A 22,899-nucleotide genomic window follows, 5' to 3' on the forward strand; every position below is an offset into this window, starting at 1 on the left:
CACCGCTCAATTGATGAAAACATTTAAAAGTTACGGCTCTCAGATTGTGGTGAAACTGAAACAACATTTTTTTTTGTTTGTTAACAAATCACTTTTTCTTTGTAAAAGTAGTAAAATATAAATTTTTTCCCCCTATTTTCTGTTGTCTAAAACCTGGGTGCGTCTTATAGTCCGAAAAATACGGTAATTAATGTGAAATAAATATTAATAAAGATTACAGTAAAAAATAACTTTTTTTTCCATAAAAAGTGGTTTTATTTAGTAAAAAAGAAATAAAAGTACACATATGGTATTGCAGCAACCGTAATGAACAAAACAATAAAGTTAACATGTAATTTAAACCGCAAGGTGAACGCCATAAAAAAAATGTAGTCCAGAACGCTGATATTGCTATTTTTTTCCATTGCCCCCAAAAAGGTCATAATAGAAGTTAGGCAGATCAAAATCCAAATTCCAAACGGAATTTTGAGGCAGAATTTTCTGCCTGCAAAATACTCAGTCTGAACATATCCTAAGGCCCTGTTGACACCAAAACCGCTGCCAAAAAAACGGCCGAAATTGACTTCAATGGGAGGTGGAGGAGTTTTTTTACCGTGAGCAAAAAAAAACCCACATGCCCTATCTTCAGGCGTTTTCCGCCTCAAAAAGTCCATCGAAATCAATGTGAGATGGAAATAAACGCTTTTTTGCTGCGGTTTTTGACGGGTTTTTTGTCAAAAACGCGGTTATTCCATCCTTCCGTTGAAGAGAGAGGTGAAAAAAAAGCCTTGGGGCTGTCATCTGCGGCCCGCGGGACATAAAGCCGCTAGTACAGACTCTGCTCCGGGACTCTAGAATTCCCTGACATCGCTGTCCACATATGAACAGCGATGTCAGGGGCTTCCCCAGAGCCGGAGTCCCGTGCAGAGCGCTAGTGTAGGCTCTTCTCCGGGACTCTGTGGAATTCACTGACATCGGTGTCCATGTTTAGGCACATGATGTCTGGGGCTTCCCCAGAGCGGAGTCCCGGGCAGAGCGCTAGTATAGGCTCTGCTCCGGGACTCTGTTGAATTCCCTGACATCGCTGTCCATATATGGACAGTGTGTCAGGCTCTTCCCCAGAGCGGAGTCCCGGGCAGAGCGCTAGTATAGTCTCTGCTCCGGGACTCTGTGGACTCTTCTGACATCGCTGTCTACAAATGGACAGCGATTTCTGGGGCTTCCCCATAGCTGGAGTCCCGGGCAGAGCGCTAGTATAGTCTCTGCTCTGGGACTCTGGGGAAGCCTCTGACATCGCTGTCCATACATCGACAGTGATGTCAGGGGCTTCCCCAGAGCAGGAGTCCCAGTGATGTCAGGAGTACAGCTGGAGTCCCAGGAAGAGCCTTCTAGCGCTCTGCCCGGGACTCCAGCTCTGAGGTTGCCCCTGACATCCATGTCCATATATGGACAGTGATGTCAGGAGCAGAGCTGGAATCCCAGGCAGAGTGCTAGAAGCGGCTCTGCTCCGGGACTGCAGCTCTGGGCAAGCCCCTGACATCACTGTCCATATATGGACACTGATGTTAATGGTTTCCCCAGAGTTCCTGCGCAGATCCTATACTAGTGCTCTGCTTCGGGACTCTGGGGTTGCCCCTGATATCACATTCCGGTCCAGGAGAATCCCCTGACGTCACTGTATATGGACAGTGACGTCAGGGGCTCCAACAGTAGAGGACTCCCCCATCCAAAGCGTCGGCAACGCTCTGGTTGGGGATTCCACTCCTAGAGTGAGCCCCAATGGAGCTATCTACTTGGGGTGTGTGTGGCAGCATCTGCGGAGGGCACTGTGGCAGCATCTGCGGAGGGCACTGTGGCAGCATCTGCGGAGGGCACTGTGGCATTATCTAGGGGTGTGTGGCAGCATCTGCGGAGGGCACTGTGGCAGCATCTGCGGAGGGCACTGTGGCATTATCTAGGGGTGTGTTGCATTATCCACAGAGGGCACTGTGGCAGCATCCACAGAGGGCACGGTGGCACTATCTAAAAAGGGGCTTCCCAATCTTGACACGTGTGTCTGCCAAACACTGCCTACTGAGCCGCTGGACTGCATTTAGCGACACTTAAACTGGAAAACTGGATTGTTGAAATAAGCACGTGGAGAAATATCTAAAATGTTAAACCTAGCGCTATTATTATAGTAATGTAGTGTTCTAGTAGTTCAAATAGCTAGTTGATTAACAATAATTTTGTATTGTATCAAATTTGAAAGTAATGCGGCCCGACAACTTCAGATTTTTTCTATATGTGGCCCACTAACCCGGCCGAGTTTGAGACCCCTGCCCTAAGGGGTTAAATTGCAACCTAAAACAAAAATATTTTTGTTTTAAAGTTGTTTTTATTGTGCAAAAGTAGTAAAACATAAAATAACCTATACATGTTTGGTATTGCCACAATGGTTCTGACTCCTAGAATAAAGTAACATGTTATTTACACCGCACAGTGAAAGGTAAAATACAAAGAATAATGGAGGAATTACTCCAGTTTTTTTTTTCCCATTCCCCCCCAAAAAAGGTTAATCAAAAATTATATGTACCCCAAAATGGTGCCAAGTCATCAGGCAAAAAACAAGTCCTCTTACAGCTAGGTCGATGGCAAAATAAAAAAGTCATAGCTCCATATATGCAACAACGAGAAAAATAAAAATAAATGCTTTTAAGTAACTTACTTCAAAAAAAAAAAAAAAAGTTTAATTTGCGACACATTCCCTTTAAGGCCTGATATAGGTTGGTCACTAAGAGGTTAGGATATACTGACATCATGTGACACTGATTGCACACAGGGGGGACCTTATTCAACCAATTATTTGACTACTGAAGTTAATTGGTTTTACAAGACCTTCTATAGGGTTGTCATAGCAAAGGGGTGATTGTATACTGTATGCTCACAACGCTTCAGTTATTTATCATTTATTAATCATGCTTGATTCAGCCCTTTAGAGGGTGGTTTTTCCTCATCTTGGGTATTCCCTTTTTTCTTCCAGGTCATGCACATTATAAGTGGTTTTACCCTTTTGCGTGTGTTACAAAATAAGAGACAGATCGGCAGATTTGTCATGAAATTATGTGTTTACCCTGAATTAGTGATGTTGCTGGTTTCTAAGAAATTGTACTGTTTTGACACTAGTATACGTTAAGGTGTGATAGATTGGTGCTGCATGGCATGCCCTCCTCCAAAAACTGCCATAAACTGCCGCTGCATATTTGATCACATGGCAGTATTTTGGTCAGTTTTTTGTGTCCGTAATCGGAAGCCAAAACTAGGAGTGGAATAAATACAGAAAAAGTATAATGGAAAGATTTTCCCCTGTTCCGTGTTTTTGACCCACTCCCAGGTTTGCCTGACAAATACTGACCCAACAGGCTGCCATATGAGAGTGGCCTTAATCAATCTGTAATCGCAGGAATCCGCATTTAATTTCCTAGAACCAAAACTTAAGAGGAGCCGGTTTTTCAAGTATTTGGTTTAGAGCGATATAATATGTCCTATGAAGTTTTTATTCAAATAATATTTTTCTGTTCTAGTTGTACAGAACATTACACAGAGATAAGACGCGCTTTAATGACAGAATCTCCACTATCCAGTCCATGAGAGAGAACCTAGGTTAGTATGTTTAACCTGCAAATTCATTTCATCTTTAATAGGAATCCTCAAGGAGGCAGACAAGGTGTTCCATAGAGACCAGACTTATTTTTTTTTCCATTACCCCGATTAGCTGCAGATATGTTGAAATTCTGTACTGTATACTCATCTATGCTTTGGAACCGGTGAAATGTTTTGGTCCCTTCTCAGAATACTAGAAAACTAAGTCAGCAGAGCCCTGGGACACACGAGATGAAGCTTTGTTCTATATAAACAGTATGGGCTTAAAGTGTACCGATCATTTATAAATTAGTATTATATATCCATGTTTAATGCACCTTATCATGGGAAAGTGGCATCGTCTTCACTTTCCAGCAGACTTTATTACCTCCCAGCAGACTGTAGTACCTCTTTCCGTCCCTGCAGACCCTCTTTATATGCTAGGACACCTTCTCAGTCCCTAAATATGTCAGTAGTAATACAGTAAAAAGTAGATGGGTAGACGCTATTATATATACTCTATTTCTCTAAAACTGCACGCTTTGAGAGGGCAACCGGAAACTACGGTAAAATAAGGGCAAACCGCACACTAGGATTAGCCTGTCCAGTCAGAAAACATGCAAGAAGAAGAAATACATTTACAGCAGTCATACAAATGGAAGGAAAAAACAAGACATATTATGCATGTAAGGCTAGGCTCACACTGGAGTTGTGGCTTTCGTTCAAAACGGAAGACACAACACTAAACCGAACCGTCGTATACTGGATACCACTGGTGCCTGACGTACCCCATTGACTTACAATGGGGTCTGTCAGGTTCTGGACAGGGTGTCAGTCGGTTTTATGTGACAAATAGTAATGCATGCAACGCTAGTTTTCCCGTCAAATATGATGGAATCGGCAAGGGTGGCAGAAGGGTTATTTAAGGGCAAGTTGTGTCCAGCTTCCCTTTTAAGTAATTGTGTGTAATCTACATTTTCCTTAAAGGGGTGTTCCCATCTGGACAAATATACCTATAAAGATTAACAACATAAAATTAGGCATTTTTTAAATACCTTCTTTTTCTTAAAATGCTGTACATTGCGAGATATCCCGGCTCCATCTTACTGACAGCCCCCGCGCACTAACAGAGCAGAGCGGCTTGATTGACATCAAGCCGCTCACACCCCCTTTTAGAAAATATAACCTGCACTAGCTGCATTATCTAGTTGAGGGAAAAGGGAGCTATTTTTTAGAGCAATATTTATGTTTATATTTAGGATGTATTAAAAAAAAAAGACTCGGGAATAACCCTTTAATATTTCACTTTTTACTGCAGAGAAACAAGACAGTTCAGATCACACAGGTTAGTAGTGAGTGTGTGAATGAACGAGCGTATACTTGAGTGTTTCTGTCACTGTATGTCATCTATTTGTCTATTTAGTATTAACTCACCTGGCAAATTTTTTTCTTTTCGCACCACAAGTGGAATCCAAAGACGATTTTGATAAACCAGGTAAGAAATTGGGATGCAGTAGCTTGTCCTTCGCACTGCATTTTACTAATATATTTATCTGAACCAAAACATTTTTTGTTTAGAAAAAGAAAAGGTGGATGTTGCAGCTCCCGGCGGTTTGCCATCCCATGTACCATTTCTTCTTATTGGTGGAGGTACCTCTTCATTTGCAGCAGCCCGATCCATACGTGCAAGAGATCCGGGTGCAAAGGTGAGTGTGTTAAAGCTATTCAGCAACTGTGTTCTGTATGGATATTTGCCTGGGCCCTTATATAAATATTTCATGATTCCAGGTGCTGATTGTATCTGATGAGTTGGACCCTCCTTATATGCGACCGCCTCTTTCCAAAGAACTCTGGTTTTCAGATGATCCTGATGTTACAGAAACTCTGCGTTTTAAACAATGGAACGGCAAAGAAAGGAGGTAAGGAAAATAGTTTAGCTGACTCTGAATGTATGTAAAGGTGTAGAGTAATGCAGGATCGCTGTATAACCACCACCTTCTGTACAGTATTTTTTTCCAGCCTCCTTCCTTCTATGTAGCGCCAGAGGAATTGATGTCTACAGAGCATGGGGGAGTTTCAGTTCTTACTGGGAAAAAGGTAAAATCCCTATCTTATGGAATAGAATGCTAATAATCATTTTTAATAATTATTCAATAGCCACTAAATTTACATTTTTAAAACTCTTCATACATGTATCCAATTTATTTATGCTGCGGATTTGAGGGCAAGGCAAAGAGTGGTGATTTTAAGTTTTTCTTGTTTAGGTAGTACACTTAGATGTCCGAGAGAACAAGGTGAGGCTGGACGATGGAACCCATATCTCATATGAAAAGTGTTTAATCGCCACAGGTATTGTTATGAACGCAGTGTTGTTGTTTTTTATTGCATAATCCTATACAATGTGGGTTGTCCGTGTATTTCCATTGGGTGGATTGTCCTTAATTTGCATAAAGAATATATTACACTCTCTCGATAGTACTATATCGACCTGCTTGACTGGCCAGCAGTAAGAAGAAGGTTCCCTTTTTTTTTTTTTTTTTCTATTTGACACTTGTGAGGGGTCGTTCAGTCGGTGTGATTGCAGCTACTTATAACTCTCTTAAAAATATTTTGATGCATTCTTTAAATAGGGTTCGCACCCAAAAATGTGTTCGTCAATCACCGCTGTTGCGGCAGCTACCTTTTGTGCAAAAGTGACAACAGATCATATTGCAGTCGAAAAAAGTCTCCATTTTCTTCAGTTGTTCGGAAGGCCATTTTCCTGTAATTTTTTTCAGTTTCTATATAGTTTTTACCGTTGTTGTCTCTCGTCTATTCCAAGACCTAAAGTTTTATTACCTATTTGTATTCGAGAAATGACTTTCTCAGTTTACAATGATTAATACTATGTTATTTATAGGCTTTTGAAGATCAAATTCTTTGAGATAAGCGTGGTACTATATAAGCCAACCCTAAGGTCAAAGTGGAGAGATTGGGATAATTACAAGAAAATAGGAAACACTTTACTAAAAAAAAAAAGTGTGCTACTATACAAGTTGAACCTATTATTAGGGTCTGCTTTTTAATATCCAGTCTATATATGTGCAGATCTGTTAAATACAAAACTTTCTACAGCAAATGTTTATAGAAACCACAACATTCTGGTATTGTACTGCAATACCAGATAGATCCCATAAACAAGAATGGCTCTGTTTCTGGTAAAAAGATCAGAAAAAACCCCATTCTTAGTGATACATGGTCACATAAAAATTTCAGTCACCTTGTTTAAGGGTTCCGTCGTTTTGACGGAATGAATAGCGCAGTCGACTACAGTTTTCCATCAAATCGACAGAACCCTTAAACAACAGTGACATACGTAAACCATTTGCACCGCATCCGTCACCATTGAAATCAACGGTGACGCAAACAGAAACCTATGGCATCAGTTTGTTTCAGTTGGGATTCTGTTCATGGGTTCCCCTGGTTGAAAGCTCCGATGGAACCCACGAACGGAGTCCCGACGCAGATTTGTTGGCAACTGGTGCCTTAGCCTGCCCTTGTTCAGTAAAGTACGGCTTTCTTTCTGTGATTTGGAAAATAGCGCACCCGTTTTTTTTAAAGGCCTTCATAGTAGTATTTACCCTATTGTTCTTTTTCATGTTTTATTGAGTAATAATATTAAGCACAGTTAAAAAATCCTAATTATATAGACAGAAAAAGGTTGAATATTTTCTTTCTTAACCATTCATATAACTGCTAGACATTCTGTCTTGTTACCCTTCATCCAGGTGGTGCCCCCCGTAATCTTCCTGCCATAGAACGGGCTAGTGAGGAGGTGAAGCAGAGAACCACACTATTCAGACGGGTCAGCTTCTCTATGTGTATAAATGAAAACTAACGGCATATTTCCTACTAGATGCTCTACCATTTCCTGAAAACCTTTTTCTTGTAGGTGTCTGATTTTCGCTCTCTGGAACGCCTTTCTTCCTCAGTTGGCTCCATTACTATAATAGGGGGTGGGTTCCTGGGAAGTGAACTGGCTTGTGCCCTGGGAAGGAGGGGTGAGTGAAAAAAATTTTTTTTTTTTTTTTTTTTTTGAAGGAGAGCTGTCAGTTGAAACTCAGAATAGAAGATTGTTTACAAGATAAACTTAACATGTAAAAAACATTCTTACAGCACAGCGGTCAGATCTTGAGGTTATTCAGATGTTTCCTGAGAGTGGAAACATGGGGAAGGTTCTTCCAGAGTATCTAAGCCATTGGACCACTGAGAAAGTTAAGAGGGGTAAGTGTGGAATATTTACTGCAAAACAATGCCTTAAAGCGGATCTGTCATCAGACTATGCTTGCTGATGTAAGGGCAGAATAGTTTGGGGACAGGTTCGCTCCTACTTTTACCCAAACGGCACAATAAATATTGTACGGCTTGGCTAAGAAGATCGATCAGAGTACAGCGGACTCATAGCTGTGTAGTTGTTTGTCCCGTGTATTCGCAAGGGGAGCGCTCGTCCCGCTCTTCTCAGCGGTGATTGCTGGCAGGCTGCTGTGTATCTTGCATCACTGTGAGGAGGGCAAGGGGAGCGCTCCCCTCCTGAATACACCAAACTCACAACTACACAGTTAAGGCTTCGTTCACATCTGCGCAGGAATTTGTCGTTTTGATGGAATCAATAGCGTAGTCTACTAGGCTTTTGATTCTGTCAAAACTAAGGAACCCTTGCACAACGGAAACCATTGGCGCCGGATCCGTCACCATTGAAATCAATGGTGATGGAAACGGAAATCTTTGGTTTCCGTTTGTGTCAGTCAGGGTCCCGTTCCGGCGGAAAGCTCAGATGGAACGTCAGAATGGGACCCTGGCGCAGATGTGAACGACGTTTTAGAGTCCACTGTACTGTTTGATTTCTCCTTTCAGCCATAAAGTACAATATTTTTAGTGCTGTTTTGGCTATAAGGAGAGCGAACCTGTCCCTATACTATTCTGCCCTTATATAGGGCATCAAAGCTTGATGACACATCCTAATTTAATTCTAATTGACTACTTTATCATCAGATTTTACTGTTTGTATGTAATGTTTCACTTTGTCTTTCATTGTTTCTAGAGGGTGTTAATGTAATATCTGATGCTCTTGTCAAGTCTGTCAACTACAAAAATGGGAAGCTTCATATTTCTCTAAAGGACGGAAGACAGGTAATACAAAACATGGTTCAAGGGGTATTATCCACAGGATATGCCATGAATGTCTGCTGGATACAGGTCCCAGATTTGGGACCTGCAGCTGTAATGAGAACCGTTGTCACCAGTCACCCGTTTGGCCTGGTGTGGCGGCAGCAAGCTGACTATTTCAGTCAGGGACTAGTGGAGTGTATTGGTGAAACGCGGATGACAAAAATGGGTGACACACGGAAAACTCACTGATGTAACATGGACTTGTCCTATTCATGAAAAACGGCTGCTTTTTGTGGACGCAAATGGGACACGTTTGTGTGAATAAGGCCTAAAACTGCTAGATAATTCATGGTCTCCCTAGATCATAAAAAAAATATTCTTTTTCACAAGTTTTTATGGTTATCCCCAAAGTAAAATGAGTGTGCACCATTATTTATACTCCTATATGCTTAACTACAACAAAAACAACAGAAAGAGGAGTCACATCTATGTCAATGATGAAGTAGAAAAGTTCTGAGTGCTAAAAATAACAACATTCAGTCTTATCCCAAGGTCCAGAAGGTGTTAATAAATGCTCCCTAATGTGTCAAATGTAAAAGCCTTTAGCAATCACTGAAAATGGACTAAACTAAACCCTGGTGAGCCGTGACCACTATGCCAGCTCTGTCTCTAAGTATTCCAGTAATTTTGATGATAAGAATGGGGCTTCAGACTGCGCTATTCTTGCCATCAAAATCCCGGAAAAGGCAACAGGACCCTGAATGGAGGCTCCGAGTGCAAGACTTTGATTCAAATGTTCATAAAAAGTATAGTAATGATCGTGTCAACAGTTTAGACGAATGAAAAAAAAGGTGTTGCGTGGTACTTGGGTGGATTCTGATTTATCTAAATACCATACCACATTGTTTTTCCCATTTGTCTAAACTGTTGACACTATTATTACTATACTTCTTGTAAACCATTCTTTATTACTTGGTTTTATTTCTGAACTTTCATGCGAGTGGTCTGATTCATAAAGCTTTGCTTTCTTTTCTTTCTCTAGGTTGAAACAGATCATATTGTTGCAGCAGTTGGTTTGGAACCTAACACTGAATTGGCAGAATCGGCTGGTTTGGAGTTAGACGGGGATTTTGGAGGGTATAGGGTTAACGCCGAGCTACAGGCTCGCAACAATGTGTGGGTGGTGAGTTTGCTTTTTGTGTGACATGCTTTTTATGACCTGTGAGTAGCATTTATGTGACCGAAAATACTGCAGCGTCCATCACCGTTGTGCAGTCTTTAAAATGCTGCTTTTTTTATTTGTTAGTCAGCCAAAATTATTTATTTCTAACATTGGACTGAAAGGGTTTTAGTTTCTTAGCGGACTTTAGCTTAGGCTATATTCACACAACAGGGAAAAACAGTCATGTGACGACCATCTTTTTAGCGCCCGTCATGCGGCCGTTTTAAAAACATTTTTAACAGCCTGTGAATACTGGCATTCAAAAAATAGGACATATCCTATTTTTGCCCGTTTTCACGGCCAGACGCCCCCCATGGAACTCAATGGATCCGTTTTTAACGGCAGTCTTTCACGAATCAATCCTTTTGATGGCCGTTAAAAACTGATCCAGGACACAGCACTACTTAAAGCGCTGAGCCTGGGGAAGCCCCTGAGGTCAGGGCTTTCAACTATCGAGTCCCCGGCCAGAGCATTGCAAGCTCTCTGGCCAAGGACTCCTGTCTTGGGAAAGCCCTTGACGTCGCTGTCAATATATGGACAGTGACGTTAAGGGCTTTGAGATGCTGGAATCCCCGGTCGGCAATGCTCTGGCCAGGTATTATGTTCCTAGCGAGAGCCCCAATGGTGCGAACTACAGAAGAGGCGGGGGGTGGCGCTACCTAGAAGGTGGGGGTGTGTGTGGTGCTATCTACAAGGGGGATTGACACGGTCTACAGAAGGGGGTGGCGCTATCTACAGGGGGCAATGTGGCACGATCTACATGGACATAGTGTTTTCAGGGGGTCTTGATAAAAAAAAAAAAAACCCTGACAAAACAAATCCATACGTTTTTTTTTTTTTTTTTTGTTTTTTTTAACGGCCATGAAAAACTGATGCCAAACGGATGACAGACACACTGATACAAAACTGCCATGAAAAACTGACGGTTGATCCGTTTTTAACGGCCATGTTTACTATACGCTGTGCCCCTGAATATAATCGCACCATACACTGTCCCCATGAATATAATCGTTCCATACATTGTGCCCCTGAAAATAATAGCACCATACTCTGTCCCCATGAATTAAATTGTCAAACACTTCAGTAAAACACCACACACACTCACAATGCCCCCTGTAGATAGCGCCAGTCACACTGCCCACTGTACATATTGCTCAGTGTAGATAGTGCCCCATGTAGATGTTGCCCACATCGCTGCCCACATAACAAAAAAAAAAAGAAGTCCTCCAGCGACGCAAGACTGGTCCGTGACCAGGCGGCGTCCAGCGCAACGGCGCAGTCGGAGTGATGACGTCATCGCACAGACTGCGTCATTAGTAACGCGACGAATGGGAGGAAGGGAACGGATCGCCGCAGCTGAATCGCCGCCAAAAAATGCCCGAAACTGCCTACCATTGATTTCAATGGGAATTCTTGAAGGAATTTTTCTGAGAGAACAGGGCCTTAGTGTGTAGGGACACAGCCCATTGACTAGTGGAATGGTAACACCCAGTTGTCCATTTCATACATTTTCAGGAGGAATAACAGAGGGATGCTCCAGCATTGATTGTTGATTGATATATATATTAATATACACATCTATCGCCTTGTTTTGGGTTTTTAATAGGCCGGTGATGCAGCATGCTTTTATGACATTAAGCTTGGAAGGAGGAGAGTGGAACATCACGATCATGCAGTAGTGAGTGGACGTCTCGTGGGAGAGAACATGACCGGAGCTGCTAAACCTTATTGGCATCAATCCATGTTTTGGTAATGTTTCTTGTGTAACAGAAACCTAAGACTAAGCAACACTGAGGAAAAGTATGTTCAAGAGAAGATAAGCGGTGAAAGTGGGACTAAGGCTGTTAGTGGGATACCACAGTGACGTGGCGGTTTTGTTGCTATTTTTGTAATTCCATTTCCTAATTCATTTCTTTTGTATCCGCTCTTCTAAGAGGTCTTACAATATGTCATATTACAGGCGGTTACAGTTAAAAATAATTCAGGGGCAGGATTATAGTACGACTATAGTAGAGATAAAATGCACTGATGTGTTTTTTCTTTCTAAGCATTTGCAAATGAAGATTCGGTATATTTCAGCCTTACCTGGTGTGGAGAGGTTAATAGTTGGGAATAGACTATGATAAAGCAGCATTTTCATAGCGGGCACTAGTGCTAGTAGCAGTTTACTTTTTTTTTATTGACCGGCCATCAAATAAAATACATGCTAATGAGATTTAATATTCAAAACTAGGTTTAAGAAATAGAAATACAATTTAATTTTTTTTAATTATTATTTTGAATCAAGATATATAGACGAGACAATATTATTAAAGATCTTCAATGTACGATGTAATGTGGAAGAAATCTTAAAATATAGAAGCATAAATAGTAAAGAAAACATGTATTTTTGTTTATATAGCAGCTCTTATGGGAACATGCTCAGTAGTGATATAGTTAGGTAAATAAATTCTTAGGCCTCATTCACACGGCAGGGTTTCCCGGCCGGGTGCCGGCCGTTCATAAATCGGCCGGCACCCGGCTGCATTAAGAATAATAGACCCCTAATGGGGCTATTCACACGACCGATTTTTTGACGGCCGGGAAAACCGGCCGTCAAAAAGTAGGACATGCTCTATCTTCGCCCGGGTACCCGGCCGCCCGGCTCCCATAGAAGTCTATGGGGCCGGGTAATACACGGCCATCACCGGGATGTGTCCCGAGTGATGGCCGGGTTTTCCGGCGCTTGCGCTCTATCTCCTCCTCCTCACAGCGCAGAGTGCATGTGAGGAGGAGGAGTTGATGCCATTCTGACGAATGGCATCGCTGTACACTGTGTGGCAGGGTCGGGGTGTACAGCAGGTGGAGGGAGCGCTGCGCTGGCTCCCTTCCCCTGCTTGTTTTAAAAGCACCCTGGCCCGGCGACACCTTCGATGGCGCCGCTAGCAGCTGCAGCTGCTGCGGCTGCTACTACTGTAGCGACGCCACTATAGCAGAGCGGGGAGGTATCTCCCCGCTCTGCTATGTGCTAGCCGCACTTTAGCTCCTTGAAGGAGCGGAATCCCCGTGTGTTTGGGGATTCTGCTCCTGGACAGAGCGCTTGATGTCTCTGTCCATATCTGGGCAGTGACATCAGGGGAAACTCCTGAAGCGGAATCCCCGAACACATGGGGATTCCCCTTCAGGAGTTGCCGCTAATGTCACTGTCCGGATCGGCCCGGCACGGATGCAAAACTTAATGCAAACCGACCGGGCAAAATGGCCGATTTTACCGGCCGACACTCGGGCTCGGGAACGACCCGGTCGTGTGAATCCCGCCTTAGTATATTCTTAACTACTTAGTGTATTTACTAGTCCTTCTCAATGAATTAGAAGATCATCAAAAAGTGAATTTATTTTAGTAATTCAATTCAAAAAGTGTCTCTCATATATTACATAGATTCATTACACACAGAGGGATCTATGTTGATGATTATGGTGAACAGTTAATGAAAACCCCAAATTTAGTGTCTCAGAAAATTAAAATATTATATAAGCCCAATTTCAAAAATTATTTTTAATATTGAAATGTTGTCCTACTGAAAAGTATGTCCAGTACATGCCCTCAATATTGGTCGGGGCTCCTTTTGCATGAATTACTGCATCAATGCGGTGTGGCATGGAGGCGATCAGTCTATGGCACTGCTGAGGGGTTATCAATGCGGCGTAGCATGTAGGCGATCAGCCTGTGGCACCGCTGAGGGGTTATCAATGCCGCGTGGCATGGAGGTGATCAGCCTGTGGCACTGCTGAGGGGTTATCAATGCGGCGTGGCATGGGGCGATCAGCCTGTGGCACTGCTGAGGGGTTATCAATGCGGCGTGGCATGGGGCGATCAGCCTGTGGCACTGCTGAGGTGTTATCAATGCGGCATAGCACGGAGGTGATCAGCCTGTGGCACTGCTGAGGTGTTATCAATGCGGCATGGCACGGAGGTGATCAGCCTGTGGCACTGCTGAGGAGTTATCAATGCGGCGTGGCACGGAGGTGATCAGCCTGTGGCACTGCTGAGGGGTTATCAATGCGGCGTGGCATGGGGGCGATCAGCCTGTGGCACTGCTGAGGTGTTATCAATGTGGCGTGGCATGGAGGCGATCAGCCTGTGGCACTGCTGAGGGGTTATGGAAGCCCAGGTTGCTTTGGTAGCAGCCTTCAGCTCGTCTGATTTGTTGGGTCTGGTGTCTCTCACCGTGATACTGTGGTTAGTAAACCAGGTATTGGTAATTTTGGCAGCGTGGGCAGGTGCCTCTTTTGGGTTTTCATGAACTATTAGCCATAATCATCAACATTAAAAGAAAACAATGCTGGAAATAGATCACTCTGTGTTATGAATCTATATAATATGAGTTTCACTTATTTGAATTGAATTAATGAAGTAAATAAACTTTTTGATCTAATTCATTGAGAAGGACTAGTATGTACATTCAGACGAGCGTAGCTAACCTTGGGCTCACCTCGGACTTGAAACTGCAGTTCTTCACATCCAGGGGTGCACGTGTTCGGGAGGCGTTGTCACGGATCCCCTATAGACTAGAGTCTATGGAGGGATGCGTGCCACGCAGGAAAATAGGACATGTCCTATTTTTTCACAGACCCTTCACACCCTCCGTTCAAACAGCCGCCGTATGAACGACCCTGTTGAAGTACATGAGTCGGTGTGACGGCCGTTGTTTTGACGGCCGTCAAAGGGACGTGATACACGCTCATCTGAATGAGCTCTTAGTGTATTTTTCAGGACAAGAGTAATAAAAGTGAACTTGGTGTAATAGGATCGTTGTTTACGGGCCACTGACCGATAATCCGTATAATCCAAACATGGGATTACTAGGTCATGGGCACCTGAACTATAAAAAAAAAAAATAGAAAAGCTTTAAATGGTAGTTGCGAAGGGAATCGAGCATGGGATGTTCATATCAGAAAGTTCTGTTCCCCTGGTATAGCCGTTCTACAACACCTGAACATTTTGGGAGGACTGGTGTGAAAATAATGGTCTTAAAATAACTTGCATACATAGTCACTTCTTCTAGTTGAGGTCTATTAGCCGTATCCCGAAGGGCAACAACAAAGAGAAAAAAAAGTCACGAGCTAGGAAGTGGAAACGCCACCTATGTAGTGGGATGATCAGGAAATAGCTTGTCCATTTGGCAAGTAGCAATAGCGTATTCTGAGTAATGAAATCGCCCCTGTAGATATATAAATGTGTATATAACATTTATAAATAGTTGTATGCTTTTTTTAAAAGTTAGATCTTTTGGTATTAGCTATATTGTTATAAAAGTGTGTTGATTAGATAACAATAAAAATTATAGGGAATATATTGTTTGGTTAGGGATCTTTACTGGGTTAATTTGAGAGCTTTTAACCCCTTAGTGACCAGCCCATTTTAAGCCTTAATGACCAAGCTATTTTATTCGTTTTTCTATAGTCGCATTCAAAGAGCTATAACGTTTTTATTTTTTCGTCTACATAGCTGTATGAGGACTTGTTTTTTGCGGGATTAGTTGTGCTTTTTTAATGGCACCATTTTTGGGTACGTATAATTTTTATATTAACTTTTATTAACCTTTTTGGGGGGGATTATAAAAAAAACCTGAAATTCCGCCATTGTTCTATGCGTTTTTAAATTGACGCCGTTCACTGTGCGACGTAATTAACATGTTACCTTTATTCTATGGGTCGGTACGATTACAGCGATACCACATATGTGGAGTTTTTTTTATGTTTTACGACTTTTGCACAATAAAAACACTTTTGAACTAAAATTATTTGCTTTTGCATCGTCGCTTTCCAAGAGCCGTAATTTTTTTATTTTTCCATCAATGTAGTGATTTTTTGGGCTTGTTTTCTGCGGGACAAGACGTAGTTTTGAATGGTACTGTTTTGGGGTACATGGGACTTATTGATTCATTTTTATTATGACTTTTTTGGGGGGCAATGGAAAAAAATTGCAATTTCGCCATAGTTTTTTGCGTTTTTTTTTACGGTGTTCACTTTGCGGTTTAAATTACATATTAACTTTATTAATGGAGTCATTACGGTCGCGGCGATACCACATATGTGTACTTAACTTTTTTTTTTTTTACACTTTTACTAAATAAAATCACTTGTTATGGAAAAAAATGGTTTTATTAATTTTTTTACTGTACTTTTTATTAATAATCTTTATTTCACTTTGACTGATTTTATTAGTCCCACTAGGGGACTTTACTGTGCGATGTTCCGATCGCTGCTATAATGCTCTGGTATACTTCGTAGACCAGAGCATTATTGCCTGTCAGTGTAAATCTGACAGGCAATCTGTTAGGACGTGCCTCCGGCGCGTCCTAACAGGCATATGTCCAGGGCAGACCTGGGGGCTTTTATCAGTCCCCCGGCTGCCATGACACCCCATCGGAGACCCGCGATTGCATTCGCGGGCCGCCGATGGGTGACAGAGGGAGCGCACTCCCTCTGTAAACAAAGTTAAATGCCGCGGTCGCTATTGACGGCGGCATTTAACGGGTTAAACGGCCGCGATCGAAGTAAACTTCGATCGCGGGCGTTGGAGCAGGAGCTCAGCTGTCATCAGACAGCAGAGCCCTGGCTCCTGCCTGCACGGGAGACCCGTGCAGGACTTAGACTAGGCTGACGTGAAAAGGCGTCAGCCTAGCCTAAAGCCCAGTAGTGAATCACGTAAAAAGGCGTATTATTGGTCACTAAGGGGTTAAAGAAAAAAATAATTTGTATTGCTTGTTTCCCTTCCCTGGCGAATGTATTCCGCAGCTAAAAAAAATGCTAGTGTGTGTATAATGGTTTCATAGACTAGTTAGAAATTCTGCACTCTCCCCAGAAACCAATATATGGCTTTTTAAAAAAATAAAAAAAAATGTTTCCTATTAAACAATATAATGCAATAAAATCGTGTTCTGATATTGATCATCCTACTTTTATCATTAGGAGTGACCTGGGTCCTGAAGTTGGATATGAAGCTATTGGCATTGTTGACAGTGGACTTCCAACGGTTGGTGTGTTTGCCAAGGCAACTGAGAAAGACACCCCTAAAAGAGCCGCTGAGGAAAGCGGTAAGAAGTGATTTAAGGGATCAAATAACAAACACTGTGTATTTAATCCATTAACCCCTTCTTGACCAAGCTCATTTTGGTCTTAAGGACCAGCCCCATTTTTCAAATCGAACGTGTCGCTTTATGTGGTAATAACTCTGGAATGGTTTTACTTATCCAAGTGATTCTGAGATTGTTTTTTCCGTAACACATTGTACTTTATGTTAGTGGTAAATTTTGGTCGATTTTAGGTTTACTCTTTATTTATACCCAAAAATTATTTTTTTTAAAATGTAGCATTTTTCCTACATTTTAAATCCTCTACTTCTAAAATGGATAATGGTACCACTCAAATTAGTAAATAACCAAGGTTTACTATATGTCTTCTTCATGTAGGCATCATTATTTTTTTGAGGACGTTATAAGGTTTATAAATTTGGTAGCAGTTTTTCAAATATTCAACACAATTTGCAAAACCTATTTTTTTAGGCACCGCTTCAGTTTTGAAGTGGCTTTGAGGGGTCTAAATATTAGAAACCCCTTTCAAGTCATCCTATTTTAAAAACTGCACTCCTCACCGCATCCAAAACAGCTCATAGGAAGTTTGTTACCCCTTTAGGTTGTTTCACAGGAATTAAAGCAAAGTGGAGGTAAAATTAAAAAATGTTATTTTTTTTTTTCTGGCAGATTTTCAATTTGATCCGTTTATTTCAGTAACACAGCAAGTGTTAACAGAAAAACACAACTCCATATTTATTTGCAGTTTTCAAAAATATATCACATGTGGCCCTAGTATGCTACTGGACTCGAACTCAGGCCACAGAACTGAAGGAGCACCTATTGGATTTTGGGGCCTCCCTTTTATTTTTTGATGTTTTCCAGGCACCATTTCGTGTTTGAAAAGGCCTTAAGGTGCCAATACATTAACTACACCCCTCAAGGAATTTATCTAGGAGTGTAGTGAGCATTCTGACCCCACAGGTTTTTCATAGAATTTATTAGAATTGGGCTGTGAAAATGAATATTTATTTTTTTTCAAATATTATTTAGTAATAGCTCAAAATTTTTCATTTCCACAAGTAATTCAGGAGAAAAAGCACCCCAAAAATCGTTAGACAATTTCTCACAAGCATGACAATATGCTTATGTTCTTCAGGCTGCAATCACGTTTGCTCATCAATTCCCGACATCCTTTGTACATGGGAGATTTTAATCAGGTGATGCACCCTTCTGTAGATCGGTTTACATGGGGTGTTCCTCCGGGACACTCACCCCCTTCCTCCTTTTGTCAGCTGATGGATGGTGTGAGTTGGATCGACCTGTGGATATGTCATCATCCAGATTTTCTTGAATATACCGGTCATTCGTCAGGTAGACATGCTTTATCTAGGGTTGATTATATCTTTGGTTCCCCCCGTGTCTCGTTTAATGTTTCCGCAATCTCCCATAACCGAAGGGGTATTTCGGATCATAGTGCAGTGGTACTTCGGCTGGAATTCCCAGGCCAACGTATCTTCCTGAATTGGAAGGTACATTCCTATTGGCTGAAATTTATGGGCCCATCGGATTGTATTCCGGACCAAATTGAACAATTTTTATATGTCAATGATTCCTCGATTCTGCACTCCCGTAGATGAGACACGTACAAAGCATATTTACGTGGTTGTTTAAGATACACAATTTCATATATTAAAAAGACCACGGCTCACTCAGATCTAGATTTGGAACGGAAAGTAAATGCTTCTGAGTCGCTTTACATTTCTGATCCTAAAGATGCCCATAAGGCTGATTGGTTGGGTTTGTCTCGCCAATATACACATCAAAACCATCTCCAAACAAAGCGTAAACTTTTTTTACCCGCCAATTTTATTTTGGGGAACCAGTCGAGCCAGCTACTCGCACATTTAATTAAGAAAGTACATGGCTCAAATAATATATTAAAGATCCGAGACTTTGGGGGTTCCATGCTAACTGAAGCACAAGCTATTACTAGCAGATTTAGAGATTATTATGCTACCTTGTATAGCTCTTCTGTTAACCGCACAGTGGAAGCAGTTTTGGTTTATTTGTGGATCTCACGTTTCCAGCCTTGTCATCTACTCAGGTGACTGCACTTGATGCTCCCATTACTCTGGAAGGTTTACAGGAGGCTGTCCAAGACATGGCACTTAATAATTCCCCTGGCCCAGACAGGCTTCCGATAGAAATATACAAGAGATACCAAGAGCATATGAGCCCACTCCTGCTTGATACCCTTACCCAAGCTTTACTTACTAATTCTCTCCCTTCTACCTTTTATGATGCCTTAATTATAGTCCTACTCAAACCAGACAAAAACCCTGAGGACTGTAATTCCTATAGACCAATTTCACTAGTTAATGTAGACTATAAAATTCTTACTAAAATGTTAGCCAAAAGACTACATCAAGTCATCCTCACACTTATTCACCCGGACTAAACTGGATTTATGCCTGGGAAATCCACCACTATTAATATTAGAAGGGTCCAGACAGCAATTCAAGTTGGCCAGAGCACAAAATATGCCTTGGGCTATTGTCTCCCTAGACACTATAAAGGCTTTTGACTCAGTTGAGTGGCGTTTCTAATGGCTTGCCTACAGCGCTTTGGCTTTGGCCCCAAATTCCAGAGGTGGATTCAACTCCTCTATAAACATCCTACAGCCAATGTTCTAGTTAATGGCATCCCCTCCGCATCCTTCCCTCTTTCGCGTGGTACGAGACAAGGTTGTCCTCTTTCCCCAGCCCTGTTCGGAATTACCATTAAGGAGGTCACGATTCGTTTGAGAGCTATTCCTTTGGTGACAGATATCTTATGGGAGGGGAAGTCTAGTTTGGTTGGGCCTATATGCGGATGACATGGTTTTATTCCTAAGAGACCCCAATGACTCACTACATCATGCTATTTCCATATTAGATACCTTTTCGCAATATTCTGGTCTACGGATCAATTGGCAAAAATCGGCTGTAATGTAAATGGCCTCCAAACCAACCCCATATCCTTTAATCACACAATATGGCCTAGGGGTAGTTACCAAATTTTTAATACTTGGGTATTACCATGGTTCTTGATCATGTTGTTACTAAATCTGAAACCATTGCTCCGCTGTTATCCCTGATGGGGCTCAAATTAAAAACATGGTCCAAGATACCTTTGTCAGTGGCCGGACGCATCAATTTAATTAAAATGATTGTGCAACCTAAATGTCTATACATATTGCAGCATAGGCCTGTCGAGGTCCCTATGTCCTTTTTTCGCTCCCTTAATTCTCTACTTATTACGTTTATTTGGGGTTCCTCCCGTTCTGAACTCAGATTCACGACTCTGCAACGTCGCAAAGTATATTCTGGAATGGCACTTCCGGATTTACATGTGTACTAGCCTGCAGGTAAGCTCCGTTGTGTGAGAGACTGGCTGACAGTTCATCCCTTATCTGTTACCAATTGCGATTTGGCATCGCTAGTGGCGGGCAAAAATCTAATTCGCTTCTTGGAGTATCCTGCATTTACAAGTAGGTCCACACTACTCCCCATACATATTGTAGCCTTAGAGGTCTGGCAAGCGTCTAAACACCTTTTACAATACAATGACACCCTCCCTGAACTACCCTTACGGCATAACCCTACTCTACCCTCCCTACAGACTATTCTAGATACACAATTCTGAAAGGACTTGGGGGTGACAAGGTTGGATGACTTATTTCGTGATGGTTCAGTTCTGACCTTTTTACAGTTACAAGAGACCCACCAACTCCCTCAGTTACAATGGTATAGATATCTTCAACTCAGACATGCCATGCAGGCCCAATTCCCATCCACTGACGCTACCATTTCCAAATACCCTCTAATAGGTATTTTAAAATCCCAGGGTCCTAATGGCCTGAATTCAGCGTTCTACACCCATTTATTATCAGCCAAAGTTGTTTCTACTCCGTTGATAATACTTGATAAATGGAATTCCCAAATTCCAGATCTCTCCCTTGAGAATAGGTCTGACGTGATGAGATCCCACTTGACTATCCTCTTCGATTTAATAATAAGATGATCCAGCTATGTTTTATACATCAGGCCTATCTTACTCCTACTAGATTATTCAGAATGGGCAGAATCCCTGCCTCTTCATGTAACCGATGTTATCATCTAGAGGCGAATTTCTAGCTCGTCTGTCAATCTGTCGTCAGTCGCGTCACTTGTCAGTTAGTAAGTATTACTAAGTGTTCCTAACAAACAATTAATATTTTTTTTAAAGTTTTTTGTGAAAAAAATTAAACCCCAAAAAATTGACTGTTAGGCCACATTCACATGAATGTGTTTTTGCGGCCGTATTTCCCCCGAAAATCCACGGGAGAATTGCGGCCCCATTCATTTCTATGGGGCCATGCACACGACCGTAGTTTTTGCGGTCTTTGCACGGCCCGGGAATCCGCACCGCAGAAAGAACGGGCATGTCCTATTACGGCCGTCTTCTGCGGTCCGGGCTCATTGAAAACAATGATGGCGGCCATGTGCATGTCCTACGATTTGCGGGCGGCCCGCGGCTGACAGTCCGCAGCCGGCCGACCCGAAAATCACGGCCGTGCACACGACTACGGTCGTGTGCATGAGGCCTTAGTGTTTTATGTGAAAAATAATCTTTGTTATACAACTGTTTGTTACAGTTCACTGAGCTATGTGTGTATATACACTACGTATATGTATATATGTGTGTGTGTATATGTATATATATATCTCACACACATTAATAAAATAGCAGCGAGACGTTACACCACTGAAGAGGCGAATGCCATGATCACGTCTGATGCAGACTCAGTGAGCGATGCTGAACCAGAGTTCATTCTCTCGTCCTCCAGTGACCGTAAGGAGCCTTCTCGTAGTCGCAGGAGGGTTAGTGTCCAGGTTATGCCTGACCTTGAAACTGCCGTTCTGCCTGACCCTGGTACTGTCAGCATTGATGGATCACCCCCAGCCAATTACACCCTCCCATATCCCAGAATTTACTGCTGCGGTAGGAATTCATGTGCAGACGGAAGGGCCGCTTGTAATGGGCTTTTTCGTATAGTTCTTCACAGACAATTTGATCCAGCTTATGGTGGAGTAAACGAACCTTTATGCCAATCAATTTATTTCTGAGCATGCCAACTCCTTTCATGCCTAGCCCAATCTGTGGAAACCAACGAATTGTGCAGAAATGCAGAAGTATTGGGGGTTAGTCCTCAAAATGGGTCTCATTAAAAAGCCCGAAGTGAGATCCTCCTGGTCCATGGACATTTTATATTACTGTCCTCTGTATCTAAATACAGTGACCAGACCCTGCTTTGAGGCCCTTCATAAATTTCTTCATTTTAGTGATAAAGTTTAATTGCTGTGAAACGCCTAAAGGATTAAGAAACTTTCCTAATGCTGTTTTGAATAATTTGAGGGGTGCAGTTATTATAATGGGGTGATTTATGGGGACTTTCCAATATAATTAGGCCCTCAAAGCCATTTCAGAACTGAACTGGTCCCTATAAAAATAACCTTTTGAAATTTTCTTGAAAATATGAGAAACTGCTGCTAAAGTTGTAAGCCTTATAACATCCTAGAAAAATAAAAGGACGTTCAAAAAAACGATGCAAACAAAGTAGACATATGGGAAATGTTAACTAGTAACTATTTATGTGTAGTATTACCATCTGTTTTTAAAGCAAATACATTTAAATTTATAAAAGTGCTAATTTTTTCAAATTTTCTCAATTTTGGTGTTTTCCACAAATAAAAACTGAATTTATCGACCACATTTTTTCACTAAAAATATGTCACGAGAAAACGATCTCTGAATCACTTGGATAGGTAAAAGCCCTCCAAAGTTATTACC

At 41.9% G+C, this 22,899-nt stretch overlaps 1 protein-coding gene across 1 annotated transcript in view; it reads left to right on the plus strand.

Moving 5' to 3' along the window:
- AIFM1 (apoptosis inducing factor mitochondria associated 1) overlaps nt 1-22,899 on the plus strand; it is a 38,909-nt gene that overhangs the window by 11,351 nt on the left and 4,659 nt on the right. Inside the window, exons 3-16 of the mRNA XM_075835560.1 lie at nt 3,543-3,621; nt 4,919-4,945; nt 5,066-5,095; nt 5,179-5,306; nt 5,389-5,519; nt 5,607-5,697; nt 5,865-5,949; nt 7,368-7,444; nt 7,532-7,640; nt 7,756-7,863; nt 8,681-8,769; nt 9,791-9,931; nt 11,577-11,719; nt 16,925-17,049. Of these exons, the coding sequence (XP_075691675.1) occupies nt 3,543-3,621; nt 4,919-4,945; nt 5,066-5,095; nt 5,179-5,306; nt 5,389-5,519; nt 5,607-5,697; nt 5,865-5,949; nt 7,368-7,444; nt 7,532-7,640; nt 7,756-7,863; nt 8,681-8,769; nt 9,791-9,931; nt 11,577-11,719; nt 16,925-17,049 (1,363 nt within the window). The remainder of the gene's footprint in view (nt 1-3,542; nt 3,622-4,918; nt 4,946-5,065; nt 5,096-5,178; nt 5,307-5,388; nt 5,520-5,606; nt 5,698-5,864; nt 5,950-7,367; nt 7,445-7,531; nt 7,641-7,755; nt 7,864-8,680; nt 8,770-9,790; nt 9,932-11,576; nt 11,720-16,924; nt 17,050-22,899) is intronic.

The sequence above is a fragment of the Rhinoderma darwinii genome, chromosome 8 (genome assembly GCF_050947455.1).
Source record: "Rhinoderma darwinii isolate aRhiDar2 chromosome 8, aRhiDar2.hap1, whole genome shotgun sequence".
Taxonomy (NCBI): domain Eukaryota; kingdom Metazoa; phylum Chordata; class Amphibia; order Anura; family Rhinodermatidae; genus Rhinoderma; species Rhinoderma darwinii.